General features: G+C 41.9%; 1 protein-coding gene across 1 annotated transcript in view; it reads right to left on the bottom strand.

The window, feature by feature from the left end:
• Positions 1 to 22710, bottom strand: part of prkn (parkin RBR E3 ubiquitin protein ligase) — a 175050-nt gene that overhangs the window by 119404 nt on the left and 32936 nt on the right. Inside the window, exon 2 of the mRNA XM_079634640.1 lies at positions 11226 to 11389. Within this exon, the coding sequence (XP_079490766.1) occupies positions 11226 to 11389 (164 nt within the window). The remainder of the gene's footprint in view (positions 1 to 11225; positions 11390 to 22710) is intronic.

Genomic DNA, 22710 nt, shown 5'->3' with positions numbered 1-22710 from the left:
ACATTCTTAAGACTGTTACTGACGTGGTTTGACCATACGGCAACATACGACGAAAAGGGTACCCCATAACGTATAACGTATCATATTGACGTTATAGGGGTACCCTTTTCGTCGTATGTTGCCGTATGGTCAAACCACGTCAGTATGTGACGTTTTGAGATGAGACTGTGTTACAACCCATAAAAACATTATTTTACCGTTCCTTTTTAAAAAATTGGTTTTCTTATTATTTACATTTTTTTGATTTATAGGCCTAACCTTTGATGACTTTACACCTCACTTCACTCCACTTCAAGCTTTTTGTTAATTTTTATTAGTTGTAATTTTATAGAATTTTAAGATACTCAAACTGCAAAAAAATGCCTTTCTTACTCAGTATTTTTGTCTTGTTTCCAGTCCAAATATCTCAAAATTCTTAAATTAAGATGCATTTACTAGATAAGTGAAATGCAATAAAATATTAAGTCTTGTTTTCTGTTGAAATAAATCAAATTTAAGTGAGTTTTTGCTTAAAACATGTCAAGTAATCTGCCAATGGGGTAAGATAAATAAGGACATAATCAGTGACTTTGCCAACAAAAAGGTCAGACAATGGGATTTTGGTTTATCCTAGTGAAGTGACATGTAAGGTCATCAAAGGTTAAAGATCAAACAAACCAATATACATATACTAAATACATGTATAATTTTATTAGTTATTTCAATGTTCATTTTTGAAAGAAATGTCATTTTTTCTATTTAGGCCTATTTTCTTTTTATATTTAATGTTATATTTGTTTATTTTGCTTTTGCTGATGTTCATTAAAATCTTGATTTACATTTATTTATCTGCTTTGTTATTTTGTAAGAAAACCCTAGTTACATGTGGGCCTCCATGCATATTGTACAGTACGCCAACAATATATGAGTATGCATGCAGAAAATATATTGGTGGAGGGTGGTAAAGGCCCACATCAATATTTTTTCAGGGGGCCCCGGATCCTCTAGCTGTCAGGATTCCTCCTTCACATCACTCTCCATTACCTCCCAGATCATCACTGACTCCTCCCACTCCTTCAATCACCCGTTCACAGTCCCCTGATTACTGATTCCCATCACCTGTGACTCATCACCAGTTCCCTTTTTAACCCAGCATTCACCTCACCTCCGTTGTCTGATCTCGTCATTTCCTGACCACAGACCCACCGTGAACACTCTCCTATGCTAACCCGCTACTTACCCGAGCTTACCTGCATTCCTCCTCGGATCCCATCGTCTCGTCTCAGTCCAGTCATCAAGGCTCCTTCTCTTCAACTCCCTCTCCTGGATCCACACCTGAATACACATCACGGAATCAATCATTCAGCTAAGACTCTCCATATTTGCCATAGACTGTCTCACTTACCATTCCACTGTGTGTCCGCAACTGCATTGTTCAATAAAAGTGTGTTTACAACTTACGTCATCTCTCTCCGTGTTTCAAACCCTGACAGAAGATCAGACCAACAACATGCAATCGGATACACGAGACGCTGTTCCTCACCCAGTGCCCACCGCATCAGCGCCTGCTTCAACCAGTCCATCCCCGGATCCACTTCCGCATTCACCCGCTGCTTCGTTCACTGCCTCTTCCAGTCCCATGGCCAAACCAGCGCCTTACTCCGGCGAGGCGGAGGATTGCAGTGGGTTCCTCCTCCAGGTATCGTTATATTTCACTATGAATGAACAACAATTCCATAATGACGCCGCCCGCGTGGCTTTCATCATCTCATTACTCACCGGTTCCGCCCTCCAGTGGGCTCAATCTCTTTGGAATTCCAATTCTCCGACCATTCATGTTTGCAAGGATTTTATTCAACACTTTAGGGATGTGTTTGGACAGTCCGTGGCTTCCCTCTCTATCCACGATCAGCTGTTCCATCTAAAACAAGGCCGTTCTTCGGTGACTGAATATTCCCTTCGATTCAGAACCCTCGCTGCTGCTAGTGGGTGGAACGAACCCGCTTTAATTACTGCATATCGTCAAGGATTAACTCCGAAGATCCGTCAGCTGGTCGTGGTTTACGATGACGTCATGGGCATAGAAGCGCTCATTCAGAAAACTATCAGAGTCTCTCAACTACTAACTGCTTGTGACGTCAATATACCCACTGCACATCCTTCGCCCCCGGCGTCCCAACCTTCTCATCTTACTCCTCCAGCACCTATTCCTATGGAAATTGATTCTTCTCGACTAACCCGTTCTGAACGACAACGAAGAATACAAGCCCATCTCTGTCTATATTGTGCTTCTGACAAACATCTACTCAACAGCTGCCCCATTCGACCTCCGCGCCTTGCGGTAAGCTCAATCTACCATCCTCCTAGCGTTGAACATCTTATCAAAACTCAAGTCCATCTAATAACCCCTAAATTCTGTTTCCCAGTACAAGCCCTCATTGACTCCGGTTCCGCGGGAAACTTCATCTCCTCCCAATGTCTCCAGAAGATGAATCTGAAAAAGAAACGACTTGAGTACGATCTCGCTATTCATACCATCCAAGGTAAACCGCTAGGAAGGGGTCGAATCCGTTACAGTTCTCCCATGTTAACTCTGCAGATTGGATGCTTACACACTGAGGAGATCTCTTTTATGGTGCTGGAGGAGTCTACAGCCGAAATCATCCTGGGACGCCCGTGGTTAATACAACATCAACCCCATCTCCACTGGAAGACCGGTGAAATACTCCAATGGGGTTCGGACTGTCATTCTGCCTGTCTAGTCACTATCACCAAGATTACCCCTTCTCCGTCATCCGCTGAAATAGAGAGTCCTTCCTCAGAAGTTTCTTCGGATTTTATCCCTCCATCCTCGTCTGATGTCTCCGAAGTGTCACTGCATTCCACTACGGTGGAGAGCCCTGAGACTCAACGTCAGTATGAAATTCCAGTGGAGTACCGGGCGTTCCAGGACGTATTTAGTAAGGCGCTGGCCACCAAATTACCACCACATCGACCATGGGACTGCGCAATCGACTTGCTACCCGGTCCAACTCTACCTAAGGGCCGTATCTATCCTTTGTCCATCCCGGAACAGAAGGCCATGGAGGAGTACGTAGAAGAGGCATTACAGCAAGAGTTCATTCGACCATCCATCTCCCCTGCCGCTTCGAGCTTCTTCTTCGTGGCCAAGAAGGACGGAGGCTTGCGGCCGTGCATCGATTACCGTCAGCTTAACTCTCAGACAGTGAAGTTTCGGTATCCTCTTCCTCTGGTCCCGGCTGCTCTGGAACAGCTCCGAGGCGCCCAAATCTTTTCCAAGTTAGACCTTCGAAGCGCCTATAACCTCATCCGTATCCGCCACGGCGATGAATGGAAGACCGCCTTCGTGACTCCCTCCGGTCACTATGAATATCAGGTGATGCCCTTCGGACTGTCAAATGCTCCAGCAGTTTTCCAGGGGTATATGAATGAGATCCTTCGCCCCTTCCTCAATCGCTTCGTGATCGTCTACATCGACGATATACTTATATACTCATCTTCCCAGGCTGAACATCATCATCATGTCGTTCAAGTGCTCCAGAAACTACGCGAGCATCAGCTTTTCCTCAAACTGGAGAAGTGCGAGTTTAACATCACTACTGTTCAATTCCTCGGCTATATCATCAGCCAAGATGGAATCCAGATGGACCAGAGGAAGGTGGAGACCATTTTAAACTGGCCCTTACCATCTACTGTAAAGGAACTCCAGCGCTTCCTAGGATTCGCCAACTTCTATCGACGTTTCATTCAAGATTACAGTCAACTCAGCTCTCCACTTACCACTGCTCTGAAGGGTCGGCCCAAGTCTCTGTCCTTATCATCTGCGGCTCTACAGGCCTTTCAGTCGCTCAAGGAAGCCTTCTCTTCTGCTCCAATACTCACTCACCCTAATCCTGATCTGCCATTCATCGTGGAAGTCGATGCATCATCCTCAGGAGTGGGGGCCGTTTTGTCTCAGCGGCAGGGGGATCTCTCCGTACTTCATCCATGTGCCTTCTTCTCCAAAAAGCTTGCCCCGGCGGAGTTAAACTACGATATCGGGAATCGTGAGCTACTGGCTATTAAGTTAGCCCTGGAGGAATGGAGACACTGGCTGGAGGGAGCTAACCATCCGTTTGAGGTCATCACGGATCATCGAAACCTGGAGTATCTACGAGAAGCTCGTAGACTAAATCCGAGACAAGCCCGTTGGGCCCTCTTCTTCACTCGATTCGACTTCAAGGTGTCATATCGTCCAGGCAGCAAGAATTGTAGAGCTGATGCTCTTTCCAGAATTCATCAAGTCCCTCACGAAGATAGTGAACCTGTGCCTATCCTCCCTCCAGCCTTATTTCTCAGTCCGATTGTGTGGGACATTGACAATCGGATCCACCAAGAAAACCGTCTCCATCCTGCTCCGCCGGGAGGTCCAGAAGGGAGTATCTTTGTACCGGAACATCTAAGAACTTCTCTTCTGGACTCAGCTCACTCCGTACCGGGCTCTGGACATCCGGGTAGCAAGCGTACCCTCTCGCTTCTCAGTCAACGGTACTGGTGGCCAACCATCTCCGAGGATGTAACAAGGTTCGTCAAGGGTTGTTCAGTCTGCGCCATTGTTAACACCCCGAGGAGACTGCCAGAGGGTAAATTGGTGCCCCTTCCGATTCCTCAGCGTCCTTGGTCCCATATCGGTATCGACTTCATGACCGACCTTCCTCCATCTGATGGTTTTACCACGGTACTTGTAGTCGTTGATCGTTTCTCTAAGGGCTGTAAATTAATCCCTCTACCAGGACTGCCGACTGCTCTGGAAACCGCCGAAGCCCTCTTCCAGGGAGTCTTTCGCAACTTCGGAATCCCGGAGGACATCGTCTCTGATAGAGGTCCCCAATTCATCTCCAGAGTTTGGCGTGCCTTCTTTCAGCTCCTCGGGGTCTCTGTCAGTCTCTCTTCCGGATACCATCCTCAGACCAATGGCCAGACTGAGCGCAAGATCCAGGAAATCGGTCGCTTTCTAAGGACCTACTGCCACCAGTACCAGGACAGCTGGAACCGTTACCTTCCCTGGGCTGAGTATGCTCAAAACTCTCTCCGACAAAGCACCACTGGTCTTACTCCCTTCCAATGCATTCTCGGTTACCAACCTCCTCTGTTCCCCTGGTCTGGGGAGTTATCTGAGGTTCCAGCTGTCGACTTCTGGTTCCAGCAGAGCGAGGGGGTGTGGGACTCAGCTCACGTTCATCTCCAACAGGCAATAAGGAGACACAAGACCCAGGCTGATCGTCGAAGACTACCAACTCCCTCTTATCAGCCTGGGCAGAAGGTGTGGTTGTCCACCAGGGACATTCGTCTCAAGTTGCCATGTCGTAAGCTGAGTCCTCGATTCATTGGACCTTTCCCCATTGAGAGGCAGTTGAACGAGGTCACCTACAGACTTACACTCCCAAGGCAGTATCGCATCTCTCCATCCTTCCATGTGTCATTGTTAAAACCTTACGTTGACCCTGTCCTTCCTCTTCCTTCAGATACACCTGCCATTGACGTACCTCCTCCTCCTCCGGTGCCTGTGGAGGATGAGCCCATCTATAGGATCCGTTCCATCTTGGACTCCAGGCGGCGAGGCCCCCGTCTCGAGTACCTCATTGACTGGGAGGATTACGGGCCGGAGGAACGTTCTTGGGTGCTGCGCGACGACGTAATGGATCCCACTCTCCTTTCCCAGTTTCACGAGGAACATCCCAATCGACCAGCACCCAGAGGTCGGGGTAGACCTCGCCGCCGACAGCATCCTTCACAGGCGTCAAGAGCCGCTTCGGGAGGGGGGGGTACTGTCAGGATTCCTCCTTCACATCACTCTCCATTACCTCCCAGATCATCACTGACTCCTCCCACTCCTTCAATCACCCGTTCACAGTCCCCTGATTACTGATTCCCATCACCTGTGACTCATCACCAGTTCCCTTTTTAACCCAGCATTCACCTCACCTCCGTTGTCTGATCTCGTCATTTCCTGACCACAGACCCACCGTGAACACTCTCCTATGCTAACCCGCTACTTACCCGAGCTTACCTGCATTCCTCCTCGGATCCCATCGTCTCGTCTCAGTCCAGTCCCCAAGGCTCCTTCTCTTCAACTCCCTCTCCTGGGTCCGCACCTGAATACACATCACGGAATCAATCATTCAGCTAAGACTCTCCATATTTGCCATAGACTGTCTCACTTACCATTCCACTGTGTGTCCGCAACTGCATTGTTCAATAAAAGTGTGTTTACAACTTACGTCATCTCTCTCCGTGTTTCAAACCCTGACACTAGCTACGGCCCTGTATATATATATATATATATATATATATATATATATATATAAATATATACACACACACACACACACATATATAAATATACACACACACACACACACATATATATATATATATATATATATATATATATATATATATACATACACACACACACACACACACACACACACACACACACACACACACACATATATACACACACACACACACACATCACATGTGTTTTGCATCACAGAAATAAATTATATTTTTTTAAAAAGTATATTAAAATAGAAAACCATTATTTTAAATTGTAGTTTTTTTCTATATTTTTGATCAAATAAATGCAGGCTTAAAGTGCATAAGGGATGTTCACCATTTCCAATAATAAAGTCACCATTTCGCGTGTTGTTGTCAGGCAGCCTACACTTCACATAATAGGCCTGCAGTAGGCCTGGGCTTTATTTAACAAACTATGATAGTTTCATAATGGTAAACGGTGTATCAATATAGACTAAATACATTACAAGTGACTTGAATACTATACTTACCATTAATGCTACTTTTGGTGATGGTTTGTAGTCAATTAACATCCATTAGTTCAACGACGGAGATTCAGATCACTTCAATGTAAATTCGTCTGGCCATGTAATTTTCAAATAATTTATTTATAAATGACCGTCCAATGATATTTGAACTTCTTGTGCCAGATGACGATTGGTCGGTGTATTATGCATGACAAACAGGCTTCAGCGAATTAAGTAATATTTTAAAATATGTGTTATGTGGATTTTTAATTGAATCGACATGCAACCTTTTATTATAAAAAATTATAATAATAATAATAAAAAGTTTTTTTTTGTTTTTTTTCTGCCGTCGAGCCATACTCACTGAAAGACGCTCGAGAGCATCGGTTCCCAAGCAGACTGTGTGGGATACTTACGTGTACACTAGTACATTTTAATTTTAAAACGCATAACTTATGCTACGGTTATGCCTGCCGCCCACACACTACTCCGGAGTTTTAGACCCTCGAAAATGGAGACCGTCAGTCAAGACTTGACGCTTCACTTGACGCAAGTGACGCAACCCATAGCAACGCGTTATAGCAACGACACCTCAGACTGACAGAAACGTAAAAATAAACGTGAATTTAGGCTACTTTAGTCTTGTACACATTGTCATGTAAATTATAAGCAAATGCATTTTGTTTTATTGACCACAATAGTATCAATGATATTTGTTTGAGAAGGGCACTTTTGATTAATTTTGAAAAAGGGCAGGGGCTCGAGCACCCAAAGCCCCCCTCCCTCTGCACGTGCCTGATCTAGACTCCAATACCTCAAGCGAGATGGAGTCCCTTCGCCTATCCCCCGATCTAGTTCCTCTTCTGGTGGCCATCAGAAAAGGGCTACTATTGCTGATAGCTTTGGTGGCCTAAGAATCATAGTGAGGGCTTCCCGCTGGGTAACCAATCCCCGTGGGTCCCTCACTTCTCTACCACACCGCAAGCTGCGAAGCTTTTGAAGCAGTGGATTGGTCCCTCTCATGGGGTGCCAGTTGTTTCCTTTGGGGCTACGCCGGATGATCGGATGTTGACTGCTGCATCAGAGGGTGAGCTTGAGTCCTCTCGGCTGCATTGCCCCCTTCGGGGTTCGTAACATTGCCCGAGCCTGACCCGGACCTGATTGCTATGCTTTCCTGGGCCGCTGAGCGATTTGCGTTCAAGTAGAGGCCTCCACTGTGTCCCGGACCCTCTAGGCTGGATGATTGGTTTCTCGGGGCAGCCCGTGCTGGTTCTCAGCACCCCGCCCCAGTGCCTTTCTTTCCTGAATAGCATGATGAGGTCACTAGAATCTTGGACGGCACCTTCTTCTGCCTGAAACCAGTCTGGCACCTCATACTTCCTCACTACCCCCGATGGTGGGGTGGCTAAGGGGTACGTGGAGATCCCCCGGTGGAGCAGTCTGTTGCGATGCAGTTGTCCCCTAAGACTGCTACATTCTAGAAGGGTTATCCTTGTCTTCCCTCCCAGGCCTGTAAGTTCTCGTCCTCTCTCAGGGCAAGGCTTACAGAGCCTGTGGAGAAGCCACCTCGGCCTTGTATGCCATGGTGCTCCTGCAGGTCAACCAGGCCCAAGCGCTAAAGGAAATGCGCGAGGGTAGTTCAGAGCCAGGGGTTATTCAGGAACTGCTTGCAGCGACGGACCTCACCTTAAAAGCGTCGAAAGTCACTGCACGCTCCCTGGGTTGGGCAATGACCACCTTAGTGGTCCAGAAACGGCATCTCTGGCTGAACCTGGCGGATATGCGTGAGCCTGACAAGGTTTGGTTCTTCAACGCCCCTATCTGCCAGGACGGCCTGTTCGGCGATGCGGTTGAGGGCTATTCCCAGCAGTTCTCAGCCGCACACAAGCAGACGGAGGCGATCAGGCATAGCCTGCCGAACTCAAACAGTACACTGTAGTACGAAATTACGTGCAAAGTTCACAGCTTAAGAATATAGCACAAAAACAATCAAAACCACCATAGAAAAACTAAATATTAGCAACATAATATAAATAAATATGTTGCGGCCACTTCCGTCCCCGCTCAGCAGCAGCCTCCACCCAGGCCACAGCATGGGGCAGGCCGCAGGAAGCCCGCCTAGCCCGTCCAGGCCCCTGCCAAACCAGGCGGTAAGCATAAGAGCAAGCGGCCCTGAGACGGGCGATACAGAGATGGGGTGGACAGCTCTTCGGGAGATGGTGACTGCACCACTCCCTCTCACGGAGCACGAAGGAGAGCCGGGTGGAGAATCCTGTGTTTCTTTTTTCTTCTGTTGCGGCACCCACATTTTCAATAAAAGAGCCATTTCCTCTATCTCTGGTTCCCAAGAGGGCAAGGATGGCTATGTCGACGCTCTGTCCAACTGTGGAACCAGGTAAGTGCTGCACTGCACACTCAGACCCCACTTTGGGCCGCTGTGTCTGTGGTCCCGTTGGTCCTGCTTGCACGTTCTCTGGGAGCCTGGCTAGCGCTCCCCAGGCTGTCTTCCTGGCTCATCCGTACCATCAGACTCGGCAATGCGATTCAGTTGATGAGTAAATTCATGCTTGCATTTAGTCTAGAACTACAATAACCATCATGTTCACACAGCGCACACAACACCTCTGCACTTACTCCCGATTTCTCCGAACACAAGTACAGGAGAGCCGTCAGTCAATAAATGGGAAAACAAAGTAACTTGCGTTACTTATTTAAAAAAGTAACAGATATTTGGTTGTAAATTTAAGTAATGAGTTACTTTACTAGTTAAAAAGTTATCTAATTACGTAACTTGCTTTACTTGTAATGCGTTACCAGAGAATGTCTAATAAGGGGAGAAGGTTCACTCTCGCTACACTTCTGGCTTCTGACTGGTTGCAGTTCCACTCTGATCCATATGAGGGCGCTCACAGGACGAGTGCAGAATGAATGGAGGTCTATGGAGCTATACCCCTCAAAATCCACTTTTCTCAAGATATAATTTTTTGTCTAGTAATTTGAATGTTGTATTCGAAAGGAGATGCAAAGAAATTGCACATTGCTGGGTGTTAGATTTTTTAGAGTCACTTATTTGCTTTAAAAAGTCTTTCAAAATGTCAATGACGTCATACACATCGTACGACCAGAGATACTGCTTTACGGCAATCCTTCAGTCACTGTGGTGCTTTCGCGCTCTGCACTTTATTTTCTCTCGAGGCATCGCCAGCACAGCTGACACAGGTAAACACACGTGCTAGAAGAGTTTCTGCTAGAATACATTCTGTTCCCGCTTCGGATGCCATGATGCCATCAAGCGGTATCTCTGGTCGTAACCAGTCCTTCACTGACCAATCAGCGTTCATTAGCAGAATGCTAGCGTGTTATGGGCAACAACAACTCAACCTGTAAGAAATCGAAAGGACATAAGTACTCGTTCGTTCAATTTTCGACCTATAACACATGTTGAACTTGCCAAACCTACAATCAAATCTGAGATTGGAACTACAACCAAAATTCGGTACAATAGGACTTAATAGGGAGTGAACAGGCTCTCCGTAGACGGGCTCTGGCGTTACCCCCAACACTGCACATGACATTCACAGCTCAGGTTAGGAAATCACTCAAAAACTAAAGATGGCAGGGGTCTCAAGAGGGGTCCTGTGTCAGCCAAGCAACTGCCATTGAGATGCATGGTAAAGCAACAGAATGCTTTCTCCGGTTATTGTAGACGTCTTGAGCATGAATGTGCATGGACAACGAAAAGTGCTTATGTGTGTGTCTGTTTAATGCATAATTAAGAAGGTCAGGATTAATGAAGCACTCCGGAGTAAAGTTCAGGAGATACTTTGGCTCTGTTTACTCTTACAGAGACCCCACAGAGACCTCCTCATTCACAATGCTGAGAAAGAATGAGCGAGAGAAAGAGAGAAAGAGAGAGAGAGAGAGAGAGAGAGAGAGAGAGAGAGAGAGAGAGAGAGAGAGAGAGAGAGAGAGAGATTTTTTTTTATTTTTACAATCAATTTATTTAAATATTTGTTAACATTTTAGATAATTTTACACACACCTAAAAAAAAAAAAGAAATTAATAAATAGAGAGAGAGAGAGAGAGAGAGAGAGAGAGAGAGAGAGAGCAAAAGCATGAGAAATTGAGGAAATTGATAAATGAAAAGCTTTGTAATAACAAGTTGTCTGCTCTGTCTAATACAGGGTTTGACCCACACACTTTACAAGATGTTCTCTTACTTGCAAAGAAAGAGCAACCTAATTATCCTATTATCAAATGCACAAAGAGAGTGAGAAAGCAAACCCTTGTGAGAAATAAGTGTGCTTAATCGTATTGAATATGCAAAAGTATATTTTACACTTATTTTGATGAGCTGCCTAACATACTAAAGCACATATAAAGTACATTACTTGATTATAATTGAACTGGTTTACCTCAAGTGTGGATTCATTGCAGAGCTCTCGTCCAGCAAAGATGACCCGCAGTTGGTCAGGCTGTATGCCCTGCAAACGCCCCACCATCTCCTTCAGTTCAGCTACACTCGCACCACTTTCCAATTCCACTGGGAACCCATGGCTGGAATTAAACCGCACATACACTAAGAGCACAGGAGACAATGAGAGCAATTTGGTCAAATCCTGATAATTTTCAAAGACATAGATAAAACAAAGAGAAAAAGGGACATATAAGGATATAGAGTATACTTGGATGGAACAAGGAATAAGCTAAAACATTACAGATGTAAAGCCGCGCTCGATCGGCCCAAAGTCCGGCATTCGACCAGCGGGGAAGGTCTCTAAAGCCCCATTCACACAGCACTTTGAACCCGGCAAATTGCCGGCAAATTGCCGGAACGCCTTCTGTGTGAACGCAAACACGACCCGGGTTTAATGTCGGGATCGATGCCGGGTTGGGGACCTAGTAACATTGCCGTGTTCAGACCCGGAACGCGCGCTGTGTGAACAAAAGCCAGGACAAATGCCGTAAGGGGTGTGTCGTAGTGATGATGCACGAGCCTTCGCAATGACAGTTATCGTGCGACTCTGTTACTCTGTTAGAAGAAAGTTTGTGTTCGTCATCGATACAAGAAAGAACGAAAAGATGTCTGCAAACTGGACTGAAGCAGAGACCCGAGAGCTCCTTGCAATCCGCGCCGAAGCTGAGATCGTTCGCCAGCTTTGTGGAACGGTACGTGATGCGTTAGTGTACGACCGAATCCGAAAAAAAATGATCGAGCGTGCGTACCTTATACGTCACATCATAACGTCACGCGTCTATCCGGGACATACCCGGGTTGTGTGTGAACGCGCTCTCTGATTCCGGCAAATCACTGGCAGTGTGAATGAACCATTTTCAAACGAACCCGGGTCAAATCCCGGGTCACTTTATCCGTGTATTTTCCGGAATCTCTGTGTGAAAGGGGCTTAAGTGTTACTAAGTCTTTTCTCATGGCAAAGTATTTTTGATTGAATGAAATACATTTTCTCATATGTATTTTCTCGTTATTTCATCTGACTCCATAAATGAAAAGGTTTTAATGATATCTGTGCATCATTAAATGTAAGCAAATGTTTGACTATTCCTTTTAACTCTTTTATGAAAACAATGTTAGAGTCCGTTAGAATCATTTATTATGTCAGGTAAATGTATCATGCCAATTTCATAATCAGTTCAAAGATAATCAAAGATAATAGACAGAACCTCCTTCACATGGAAACGTGCTAACAATGGACATATGCATTCAGAGGTTACACCTTCTGAGAATAGGAGACCATTTGCCTACCTTCATGTGTGTGTCAGTGATCTCTAAACTCTTAAAAACCTTATTACCTTGTGTTTTACTCTTTGGGAATGAGACATTTGTACCAGTCACCCTGAGACATTTCAAATGATACTAAACATGTATTATACTCGATGATAATCATTCACACTAAACCATATATATTCTTGTGTGAGTTATTGTGATAGGAAGATGGTGGGAAGAAATGTAGATTAGGTGAGACTTTTGTCTCAAATGGTGAGTTCAAACGGTCATTTCCAGCAAGGTCCATTGTCCTCGAGGAGTGGTCGTTCCTCAACCAGTTTTTCCAGTCTTACACAGATGTGGTCAACATTATTGGCACCCCAGGTAAATATGATCAAAGATAGCTGTGAAAAAAAAGTTTTCCCATTGTTTATCCTTTTGATATTTCATAAAAAAACTCGTAAACCTCTAACCTTTCATTGAAGTAAAATAATTTAAAATATCATCTCATCAATCTCACATTTATGCTCCTGTGACACAAAACCATAGCTAGACAATTTATATATATATATATATATATATATATATATATATATATATATATATATATATATATATATATATATATATATATATTAAGGGGAATATACTTCAGAGAGATTTTACTGATAAAAAAAAAATTATCAGTAAAATCAGTATTTATCTTATAAACGGGTGCCATTAATTGTGGCCAACGTGTTTGGGAGAAAAACATTATTTCACTTCAATGAAAGTTTCGACTTTTGCAAATTTTTGGAATGAACGGTCAAAAGGATAAACAATGCAGATTTATTTTTACAGCCCTCTTTGTTCATATTTACCAGGGGTGCCAATAATTCTGACCACAACTGTAGGTTAAAGCAAAGTGTCAGAGTCAAAAGCAGGTCACTATTAAATCAGCTTTAATGTCAAATTAATATCTTGGCTTTGATATCAAGTGCCTAAGTTTTTGCAGAGGCAGTTGATACTGTTTGCTCTTTCTTTCTTTTTTTTATGTGGATTAAAATTATGGAGCATAACACTCCGATGCAAGGAGTCCTTATCAGTATTTCCACACCAGAGCACAGCTTGACATCTCAAAATAATTTGGCCTATGCAATACAGCCTTAGAAGAACAAAGCTGTATAAAGCTTGAAAAAAAAAAAAAAGCAAATAAATGTTTATTTTATTTATTTAATCAGAAATTTGTCGTGCCATGTACCAATTGGGGACATTCTGTGTACCACCAATGCTACATGTACTGTCCCACAGTTTGAGAACCACTGGGGTAAATTGGGTATCGGTTATGTAACAGGTACTGTATATAAAAAGAGATAATGGGGTATAAAAAAAAATTATATATCAATAGGATATACAGAGTATAGAAAAGGCAACAAAGTATAAAAAATAAAAAAAATGGTATAGACCAGGCAATAAACTATATATAACCTGGATATAGTAGGGTGTAGCTATACACATATTCGCAACAGAAATGTATATATTGCTGAGCATGCGTACTGAATGAATGCTGTGTTGTTTTAACCACTGAAAGTGTGGAACTAACTGTGCACAGACATTTTGCGAATGTGAAAGAACTGTTGCCAAACATATAACATGCTAGAAACATAATAATCACTGCAATAATGATCCAATCATAGACTCTTAAGCATTTACCTATTTAAATCCAAACCAAATGTTCCAAATTTAAATCCATTTTTTTTTTTTTTTTTGGCTGGGCAGTGTATTTTGGGACACAATTTCTAATTATCGAATTCAGGTGTTTTAATTAGACCCATTGCCACCGGTGTATAAAATCAAGCACCTAGCCATGCAGTCTGCATATAGGGCAAATACCATAACCATAACCATACAATTAACACATGAACTTGAACTTCTGGAGACACAGAACAGCTCAAAGAACACAGAAACTCAAAGGTCTTCATTACAACCTGGAAAAGTGAAAGTTCAGTTTAACTTGAAGATATTATGAAAGAAATAGGCTACATTACTATTGCACAGTAGAATGTAATAATAATAATTATACAAATTATTAAAACAATATTAAGTATACAATTTTGGTACATTTTAAAAGGTTACCTAAAATTTTAGTTTTATACATTTATGTACCTCAACTTTTTAAAGTGAATTTGTATTCGAGACAAGAAAGTGAAACCACACAAACACACAGTAAACAGCATAAAGGCGGAGTGTGAAGTCCAGACTCACAGGAGAGACTAAAGACAGGAGTCGTATAGCAGCGGTCGGGACGAGGACAGAGGACAGAGCAGGAGACCGACAGACACAATAGAAACCAATGTTAACATTCAGACTGTGCGTCCCTCCTCTAAAAGACACAACCCCTTCATTAAGATCACGGCGATTTGGTGCAGAAGGACTTTTTCTTGTTATCGTGTGTGCTTATTATTTTAATGGAAATAAGTCAACCTTTTCAGAGCACCCAGAGGCGTAGAGATAAACCGAAAATGGAAAAATTACTGATATTAAAGGGGGAAAAAATCCACTAAAATTGCACATTATGAAAACATTTGGAAAGGGTGAGAGGACAGGTGTGAAGGTGTTTGTTCTCCACACTCAATGTAATTAGCTCAAATTAAACATACAGTGTATCGTCACAAAGCAAACAGTAAGAATTTTAAAATCAGTTATAATTGTTTATCGATGGTTATAGAATTCAGTTGTCACTCTCGGTTATAAATGAACTGTGTGAGCAAAATCGTATTTAGCTCTAAAATAGGAGAGACAACCATATTATGCTTCTGTATAAACAGCCATTTTATCTTTCTTAAGGGGTTCATGCGTGGGGTCAGAGGTCACTCTTCCGCCGGAACTCGACTCGCGTACGGCCAATAGCGGAAGCCAGTGATTATAGTTTATAAAAGTTATAAATATTAATATTTTTCTCACAGAAACCCATTGCTTCGTTTCAGAAGGCCTTAATTAACCCCCTGGAGTCGTATGGATTACTTTTATAATGGATGGATGCGCTTTTTTTGCGTTTCAAAATCTCAGGTTCAGGTTTTAATAGAACGCCGATTGTGTTTGGCTGAAAGAAGAAAGTCATATATACCTACTATAGGATGGCTTTAGCGTGAGTAAATTATGGGATAATTTTCATTTTTGGGTGAAAATGAAAGACAGGGAGAGAGAGAGATTTGGTCATGTCGACTCAATATCACTCAGCCATAGGAGATTGCATCAGTGATATTGTTGACTTAAGCACAGAGGGGGCAACGCTTGCACTGATTGCTACTAAACCACAGAAGCTGAGGGTCTTGCAATGCTCTTTAAGAGGGGTTTGAATGATTGCTTGTTGTTAAAGCGTGACATTCTCTAATAAAGGCATTCTGTCGACCATATTTGAAGACAAATGACACTTGAGCCAACAGCAGGCCAAAAATACAACAAATCATATCGGAGAGAGCGGACAAACACAGAGGAGGAAACCTGCACATGGATGGTTTGGAAGAGCAAAAAGCAGTCTTGGATTAAAAGGATAGTTCACTTAAAAATTATTTTTTTTGTTGTCAATTACTCATCCTCATGCTATCCCAAACCTGGAATGTGTTTACCGTACAACGCCGTAACTCACTGTTTAACTACTATAGTATATGGTGCATCACTGGAGAAACTGTTTCCCGACTTTGTCACACATCTGTCGCTCGACCCACAATGGTTCAACAATACAGAAACCTTGTCATGGAGTAATAACTCCTGCTAATTCATCGATTTGAGGAATAACTCCTGCTAATACATCGATTTGAGTTCGCATTCATGTAAGATTATTGAACATGGCATCTAAGGACTACTTTTTCAGTCTAGGGCTGCAACTAATGATTATTATTTATTTATTTTAAATCAGATGAAATAACAAAAAAACTTATACATTAAAGATTATTTTTAAAAGTAAAAAATGTATTTAAATCCATTAATTTAAACAATGTTATTCCACATTCTGCCCAGTGTTGTCGTCCAAACAATGTGTAATATAAAGCCTATAAACAAATATAGTAGATTGTATCTACAGTATGCCATGCAGTTCATAAACAAAAAAATTGTTAAAATACAAACATTACATTTTAAACCTAAAATCAGCTGATTGCTTACAATTTGACTAAATTGAAAATGATGGTAACACACAGCAGTGAAAAGAGGAGGTGTGTTCCGGCGCAAACGTTCCCTGGTGCTATTTTGCAGTTTGAGAAAACAATTCCGCCACAGACCCGGAAAAACCTAGTCTTAAGTCAGTGGCGTGTTATTCAGATGCTATTATAAGGGCGCATGCTTGGCCATAATGTAGCGTGTGCACAACGCTCATACACTTCGCTTCTCTCATCTACACAGACGCAGCAGTTCCCATTTTTGCAAACCATACATAATCACAAGGAAAAATATTACCACACGACGGAAATCATTGTGGTGTCCATGAAGATGTGAAAAAATAGGCATAAATCTATCTTACACATTTACTCAAATTATTCAGGCTAATTGTAGTAATGACTGATCAAACATTTTTGATCAATAGTAGCAAGACACATCGGTATATAAGGGCATATTTATTATTCTCCCATCCCCATACAATGTCACTTTTACGGCCCTGGCGAGAACGTTGGTCTCCTCGGCTGCAACCGCTCCTGGCGTGCGCTGGCAAATCCGCCGTTATAATAGCAATCCGCCATGGAACAAGCGCGCCGGCTCTTAAAGGGAATGTGAGAGGACGCTCTGATTGGTTTATTTCACGTTACGCCCAAACCACACCTATGAATAATGAAGCGACTTCAGACCAACACATTTTAGATTTGTGTCGGGCGCAAGAGTCATTTATCCCGCCGGTATAATAGCAACAGCGCCGGGATCCGCCCACAAAGTTAATTGCGTTTTGCGTTTGATACTTGCGTTTCAGAACGTATTAACTAACATAAACTAACGGCAAATACATTTGTTACTGTGTTAGTTGATCTTTGTTAATGTTAGTTAATACAAAATACTGTTAATTGTTTATTCATGTTAGTTTACAGTGAATGTGAATTTAGGGATTCACTTTGATTTAAATAACGTATTAGTAAATGTTAATGTTTAACTTTAACTTTATTAGTAAATGTTTAGAAATGAATATTAACTAAGATTAATTAAGGCTGAAGAAGTAGTGTTTATTCTTAGTTCATGTTAACTAAGGTAGTTAGTTAAATTAAAATAAACAAAAACACAAAATGTTAACTTCTACGAGGAATGAAGAACACACACATTCAACTGTCTGAACATAGTAATTAGCTATATTATATTAATGGGCTATTCCAACAATAGTGCCTTTACTGTTACTGTTCTCATACATTTTAAACTGTTAAAATTGTTACTGTTCTCATATTTTAAACCCACACTTAATAAAAAAATAAAAAAACACATTTTCAATTTGTATCTTCCACTATTTTCCATAGAAGTAGAGTATCCATAGAGTTGTGTCCATAGAAATTGATTATTCACTACTGTAAAGCAACGTGACTGGTTGATGTTGTCAATTGACCGTTCGCAAAAGCCACGTCCCTTAGTTATTGTTACTACGCCCGTCAAACAATTGAGAACCAGACACATGGCTGGGTTGAGCACCATACATTAAGTGATTGGTTTTGGAGTAATGCAGCAGACATATCCTCCAGGGCACGACAGAAAGTATAGACAGAATAGCGCACGGGAGCACATGCACAAAACAGTTTTGTAAAAATTATATATCAATCATTTTTATTTGATCATATATCATTTTTCAAAACAGTTTTGCGCATGTGCTCCCGCGCGCGCTATTTCAGTCACAACACTGCAATCAGAGGACGCGCTGAAACATCAACTCTCGATGCGTTCTCTTCATTCATAACTCGTAGCCGACTGACTGAGAAGGATATATTTGTGTAAATAGTTGTGCAAAACTTTGTTTTGAAGTTTAATGTTTGAGTTCCAGAGGAATTTGTGACTGTGTAGCTACTTGTTCAACCACATCAAAGTTTCGTAATTAGTAAGTCCGTGCTTTTTCTCTTTTTTTCTCTCTTGTTTGCTGACTGATGAGGGGCCGCAGTGCCGCAGTGAAACGGTGTTTGTACATTTAGCCTATTTTTTTACAATAGTTGCAAGCAATCATAAAATACAGCAAGTTTTAAGCCCGTGCAGGCCTCACTGCCATAGGTGCATCGTTTCACTATCTTGCTGAAATCGGAATGTTTGACTGAGGTCCTTCTCCTTAGTTACAGTTGCTGAGCTAGGATTGGACGAGAACCATTCGAGGGCGGGGTTTTGCGAACGGTCAATTATTTTAATTGTCGATAATAATAAATGTTGTTGATTAGTTGTTGCCCAAATTCAACCGAACGTTCCCTCTTACGTCATACTCTGTGGTCCCCCATGGGCACTAGAATACATTCATGGACACTTTAATAAAAAAAAATTATAAAAAAATAAAAAAGGCACTTTCATTTTCTTGACAAACTAAAAGTCGTAGAATAGAATTACGTATACATATAATAAACGATACAGATTGTACTGCACGCTAGCTTGCTTTATTACTCAAGAGTCATGTATGTCATACAAGAAGCTGTGATTCTAACAACAGGTTGAGAGCTGAAGGTCCAACCACACACACAACTGTTAGCAAATGTTTGCAAATGTTTCTTGGAACTAATGATTTGGGAAACATCGAATCGTTAAACTACGTTGAAACCAAACAGAGCTTCTGACCATATTGACTAAAGATGCTTTTGGGAAACGCACCCGTTTGACTTTTTTTCTTCTGTACGACACAAATAATGCATTTTGTCTCTACAGTATAATGAAAGTCAGTGGAATCCAATGTTGTTTGGAAACCATTATCTTGTTTTATTTCCCAAAGAAGAAATAAAGTCATACAGGCTCGGAACAACACGTAGGTGAGAAAATGACGACAGAATTTCCATTTTTGGGTGAACTATCCTTTCAATATCACAATGTATTTCATTGCCTTCGTAAAATACGCCTCTTCCTCCTTTATTACACACATCACTGCTATATTTCTTTACGCTGTAACACCAAGCGGGCTTTAATGTCGGGGCAACTGGTCTATTTCCATTCAGACTATTTCTACTGATTACACTAGGAATAGCAATGAGTGCGCTGACAGTTGAGAGAAAGATAAGCCCGTACCGAGCGCAGAGCCACAGTCAGGGCAGGTCGGGGGTGACGTGTGCTGTCGTGCTGATTTCCATAATGTCTCTCATTGTTTTGTCTGCCTTCCAGGAGGATAACAAATGAGTAAATTCCCCCTTTGTCATGTTTCATCACAGCAGGAGTCAGTTTTGCGAGCGCATCTCGACGTGCCTGGACTGTCAGAGTTTTTCGTCAGCCGGCGAGAGTGACAGAAAGCAATCATCACCGCGCCACTGGGCCCGATTTAAAGCAATGAGGCCAAACTCTAGAATGCTACAATTCAAGACCTAGTACGATATCCTCCAGATATTACTACTCTTGTGTCCTTTTTCAAGAACTGACTGACTTTTGTTACAGTGGTATGAACCAGGAGTGTTTCATAATGCTATTTGATTTTAAGTCTGACTTTTTAAGCTGCTAATGGCCAGGTAGGGATGTATTCTTTATGAATCATTAAAATAATGTTGTCCGTAAGCGTGGAGACAGCGTGAGATTTTAAAAGCTTAGCTTAAATGTCTGCTACAAATTAAAAGTGCTCAAAATTGGCTGCTGGGATAGTATTTCTACTTTAATCTGAGTGGAGGCTTGGACCTGTTTTCAACAGTATTCAATAAGTCACAACTTAACAAGCAGATGTTCTTTGCAAAATATGCAGTAGGATCCAAAAGTCCATTAGTTAAAACGCTTCTGCATTCTGCGAACGCTGGAAGATCGAGTTGACACTTTGAATAAAAATTAGGAGGTCAGAAACAAATGTTAACATTTAAAATGCATGGACGATCTAACATGTTTTTACAAAATAGACAGTGAATTTTCCTTTCGAAAGGGACCTATTTATAAGATGAAATATAAGTCTGCAGTTGTGCTCGCGCCATGGTGGATTGCTATTTAAATGGTGGGATTTGCAATACCCCACAGATCCTTTATTATACATACTGTAAATGCCCCTTTTTGACTGGAAGCAAAAACATGCCGTTTTTTTAATGCGTGTATCTTTAAATGCAAATGAGCCTTTACAGCTTGCACCAAAAACACACAAAACTTCTGCTTGTTTTTGTCTATTATCTCTATTGCGTTTGCGCTTACGTGACATTGCAGTTCTTCATTATCATTAAAGTTTATTATATGCATGCGAAAGCCATATCAGTTTAAATTTCTAATATGCGGTTTTCTGAGCACACACACGAAGCAGACACACAGAAAGCAGGCTGTCATACACCGCGTGTCGCACTAAACGTAGTTATTTTTCGCGTCTTTTCATTGCGCTTAAACTTTCAACTACACACAAAGCTCACATAAACACAGTCGGTTATGTCTGTGAATGTAAACAGCTGGGAAAGAATTTGCATGTGTATACTAGATATGTGTATTAAAGTGGCAGCAGCCTAATATTGAGTACCTGCTGCTATGTTGTTAATGTGATTCACTCACTGCTCTTGACTGAATACATTTAGCTTTAATAAGATAATCTTTTTTTTTTTTACTTGAATTCTGCTGTTAAAGGTGCAGTGAGCGATTTTTGAAAAATGCTGTTGAAAGTGCATCAACAAACAAACTTGCAGCCAGTCAGCAGTAGGGGGCGTGTGCACTCATGAGGGGTGAGGAGAGTGAGCTGAGAGTGAGCAAGGGGGAGATTTGAAGAAATGAGAGATGGCTGAGAGACATTACAAAAGAGAAAGGCTCAGAGGAATATCACTGGAAAAAGAAGGACATACGATCAGGCAAGAGCTTTAGGACTCGTGTTAATATTAGAAAAGCTTTCCAGCACTGGAGAGACCTAAGCGGGAAGGCCTGAAAATGGCCGATGTTGCGTTGTTTGTGCAGCACGTGAGAAACATGGTTGTGAGTGTGTTCCTAGTGACAAACAATGGACTCTTGCTTGTGTATACTCTTTTGTACTGTATGTTCAATTTTTGTGCTTCCTTGTCGTTCGTACGTCATCTTCAATTTATTTTTCGCAAAGCATTATTTTGCTTCACTTCTTCTATGATAAAAGAGACACTCTTGCATTGCGTGTTTGTGCATTTTGGGGGTTGAAGCAATGAAGGGAGGGGTGTGTTTGTTTGGGTTTCAAATAGCAATGTTCAAAAACTATTTAGAAAATTGCATACTGCAGCTTTAAATGTTCTAGCGAGGAGATTAACATGGTGGACAGTGTACAGCTCACTCAGGGGAGGAGCTAAGCTCATAGGGCCAATTCCATCACCAGTCGTGGGCGGGGCCTGTTCCACAGTGACATCACAATAGAGTGGTGCAGGTATGACGTCAGAACCCGGAAGACTACTTCCCCGCTGGTTCCTTCGCAATTTTCCTATGGGGTCTTATAATGTTTTTTGTTTTTTTTTTGTGTGTTTTTTTACGTTTTGTTCTACAACATAAATAACACACACCCATATCGAAAACAGGCTTTATTTAACTCATAAATTCAAAAACCTGATAAACTCCCAAAGGAAAATCTCAGCAACGAATTAGACTTCCGGGTTCTGACGTCACACCTGCATCACTCTATGTATGCATTCCTGAACAGCTCATTTTGAGGCACTGTTTTTGATTTATGAGGAAAATAAAAAAATGGAATGGATGGATTTTTAGCATAATATGGTGGTTGTGTACACGCACTGCGGATTATGTTAAAAAAAGTTTTTTTAGTCATAAAACTTTCTGCTAAAACATTGTTTGTTTACAGGATTTAAATACAATTTTGGAATCGCAGATTTCTGATGTGGACCCAGACTTTTTGGCCTTGTTTACTTCGGGTATTAAGATGCGTTTTGGTCGATTGGATCACAAGTGGACGACGCAAAATACAGGGTCTAAAACGTTTTGAACTTTTCCACTTTCAACCACTTCCAGAGGCAGTGTTGGGGAACTTACTTTTAAAAGTAATGCATTACAATATTGCGTTACTCCCTTAAAAAGTAACTAATTGCATTACTTAGTTACTTTTTTAGAAAAGTAATGCGTTACGTTACTTT

This window comes from Phoxinus phoxinus (genome assembly GCF_949152265.1).
Source record: "Phoxinus phoxinus genome assembly, chromosome: 14".
NCBI classification, from domain to species: Eukaryota; Metazoa; Chordata; class Actinopteri; order Cypriniformes; family Leuciscidae; genus Phoxinus; species Phoxinus phoxinus.
The sequence above is the reverse complement of the archived record's forward strand: the minus strand, read 5'-3'. Positions and strand labels throughout refer to the sequence as shown.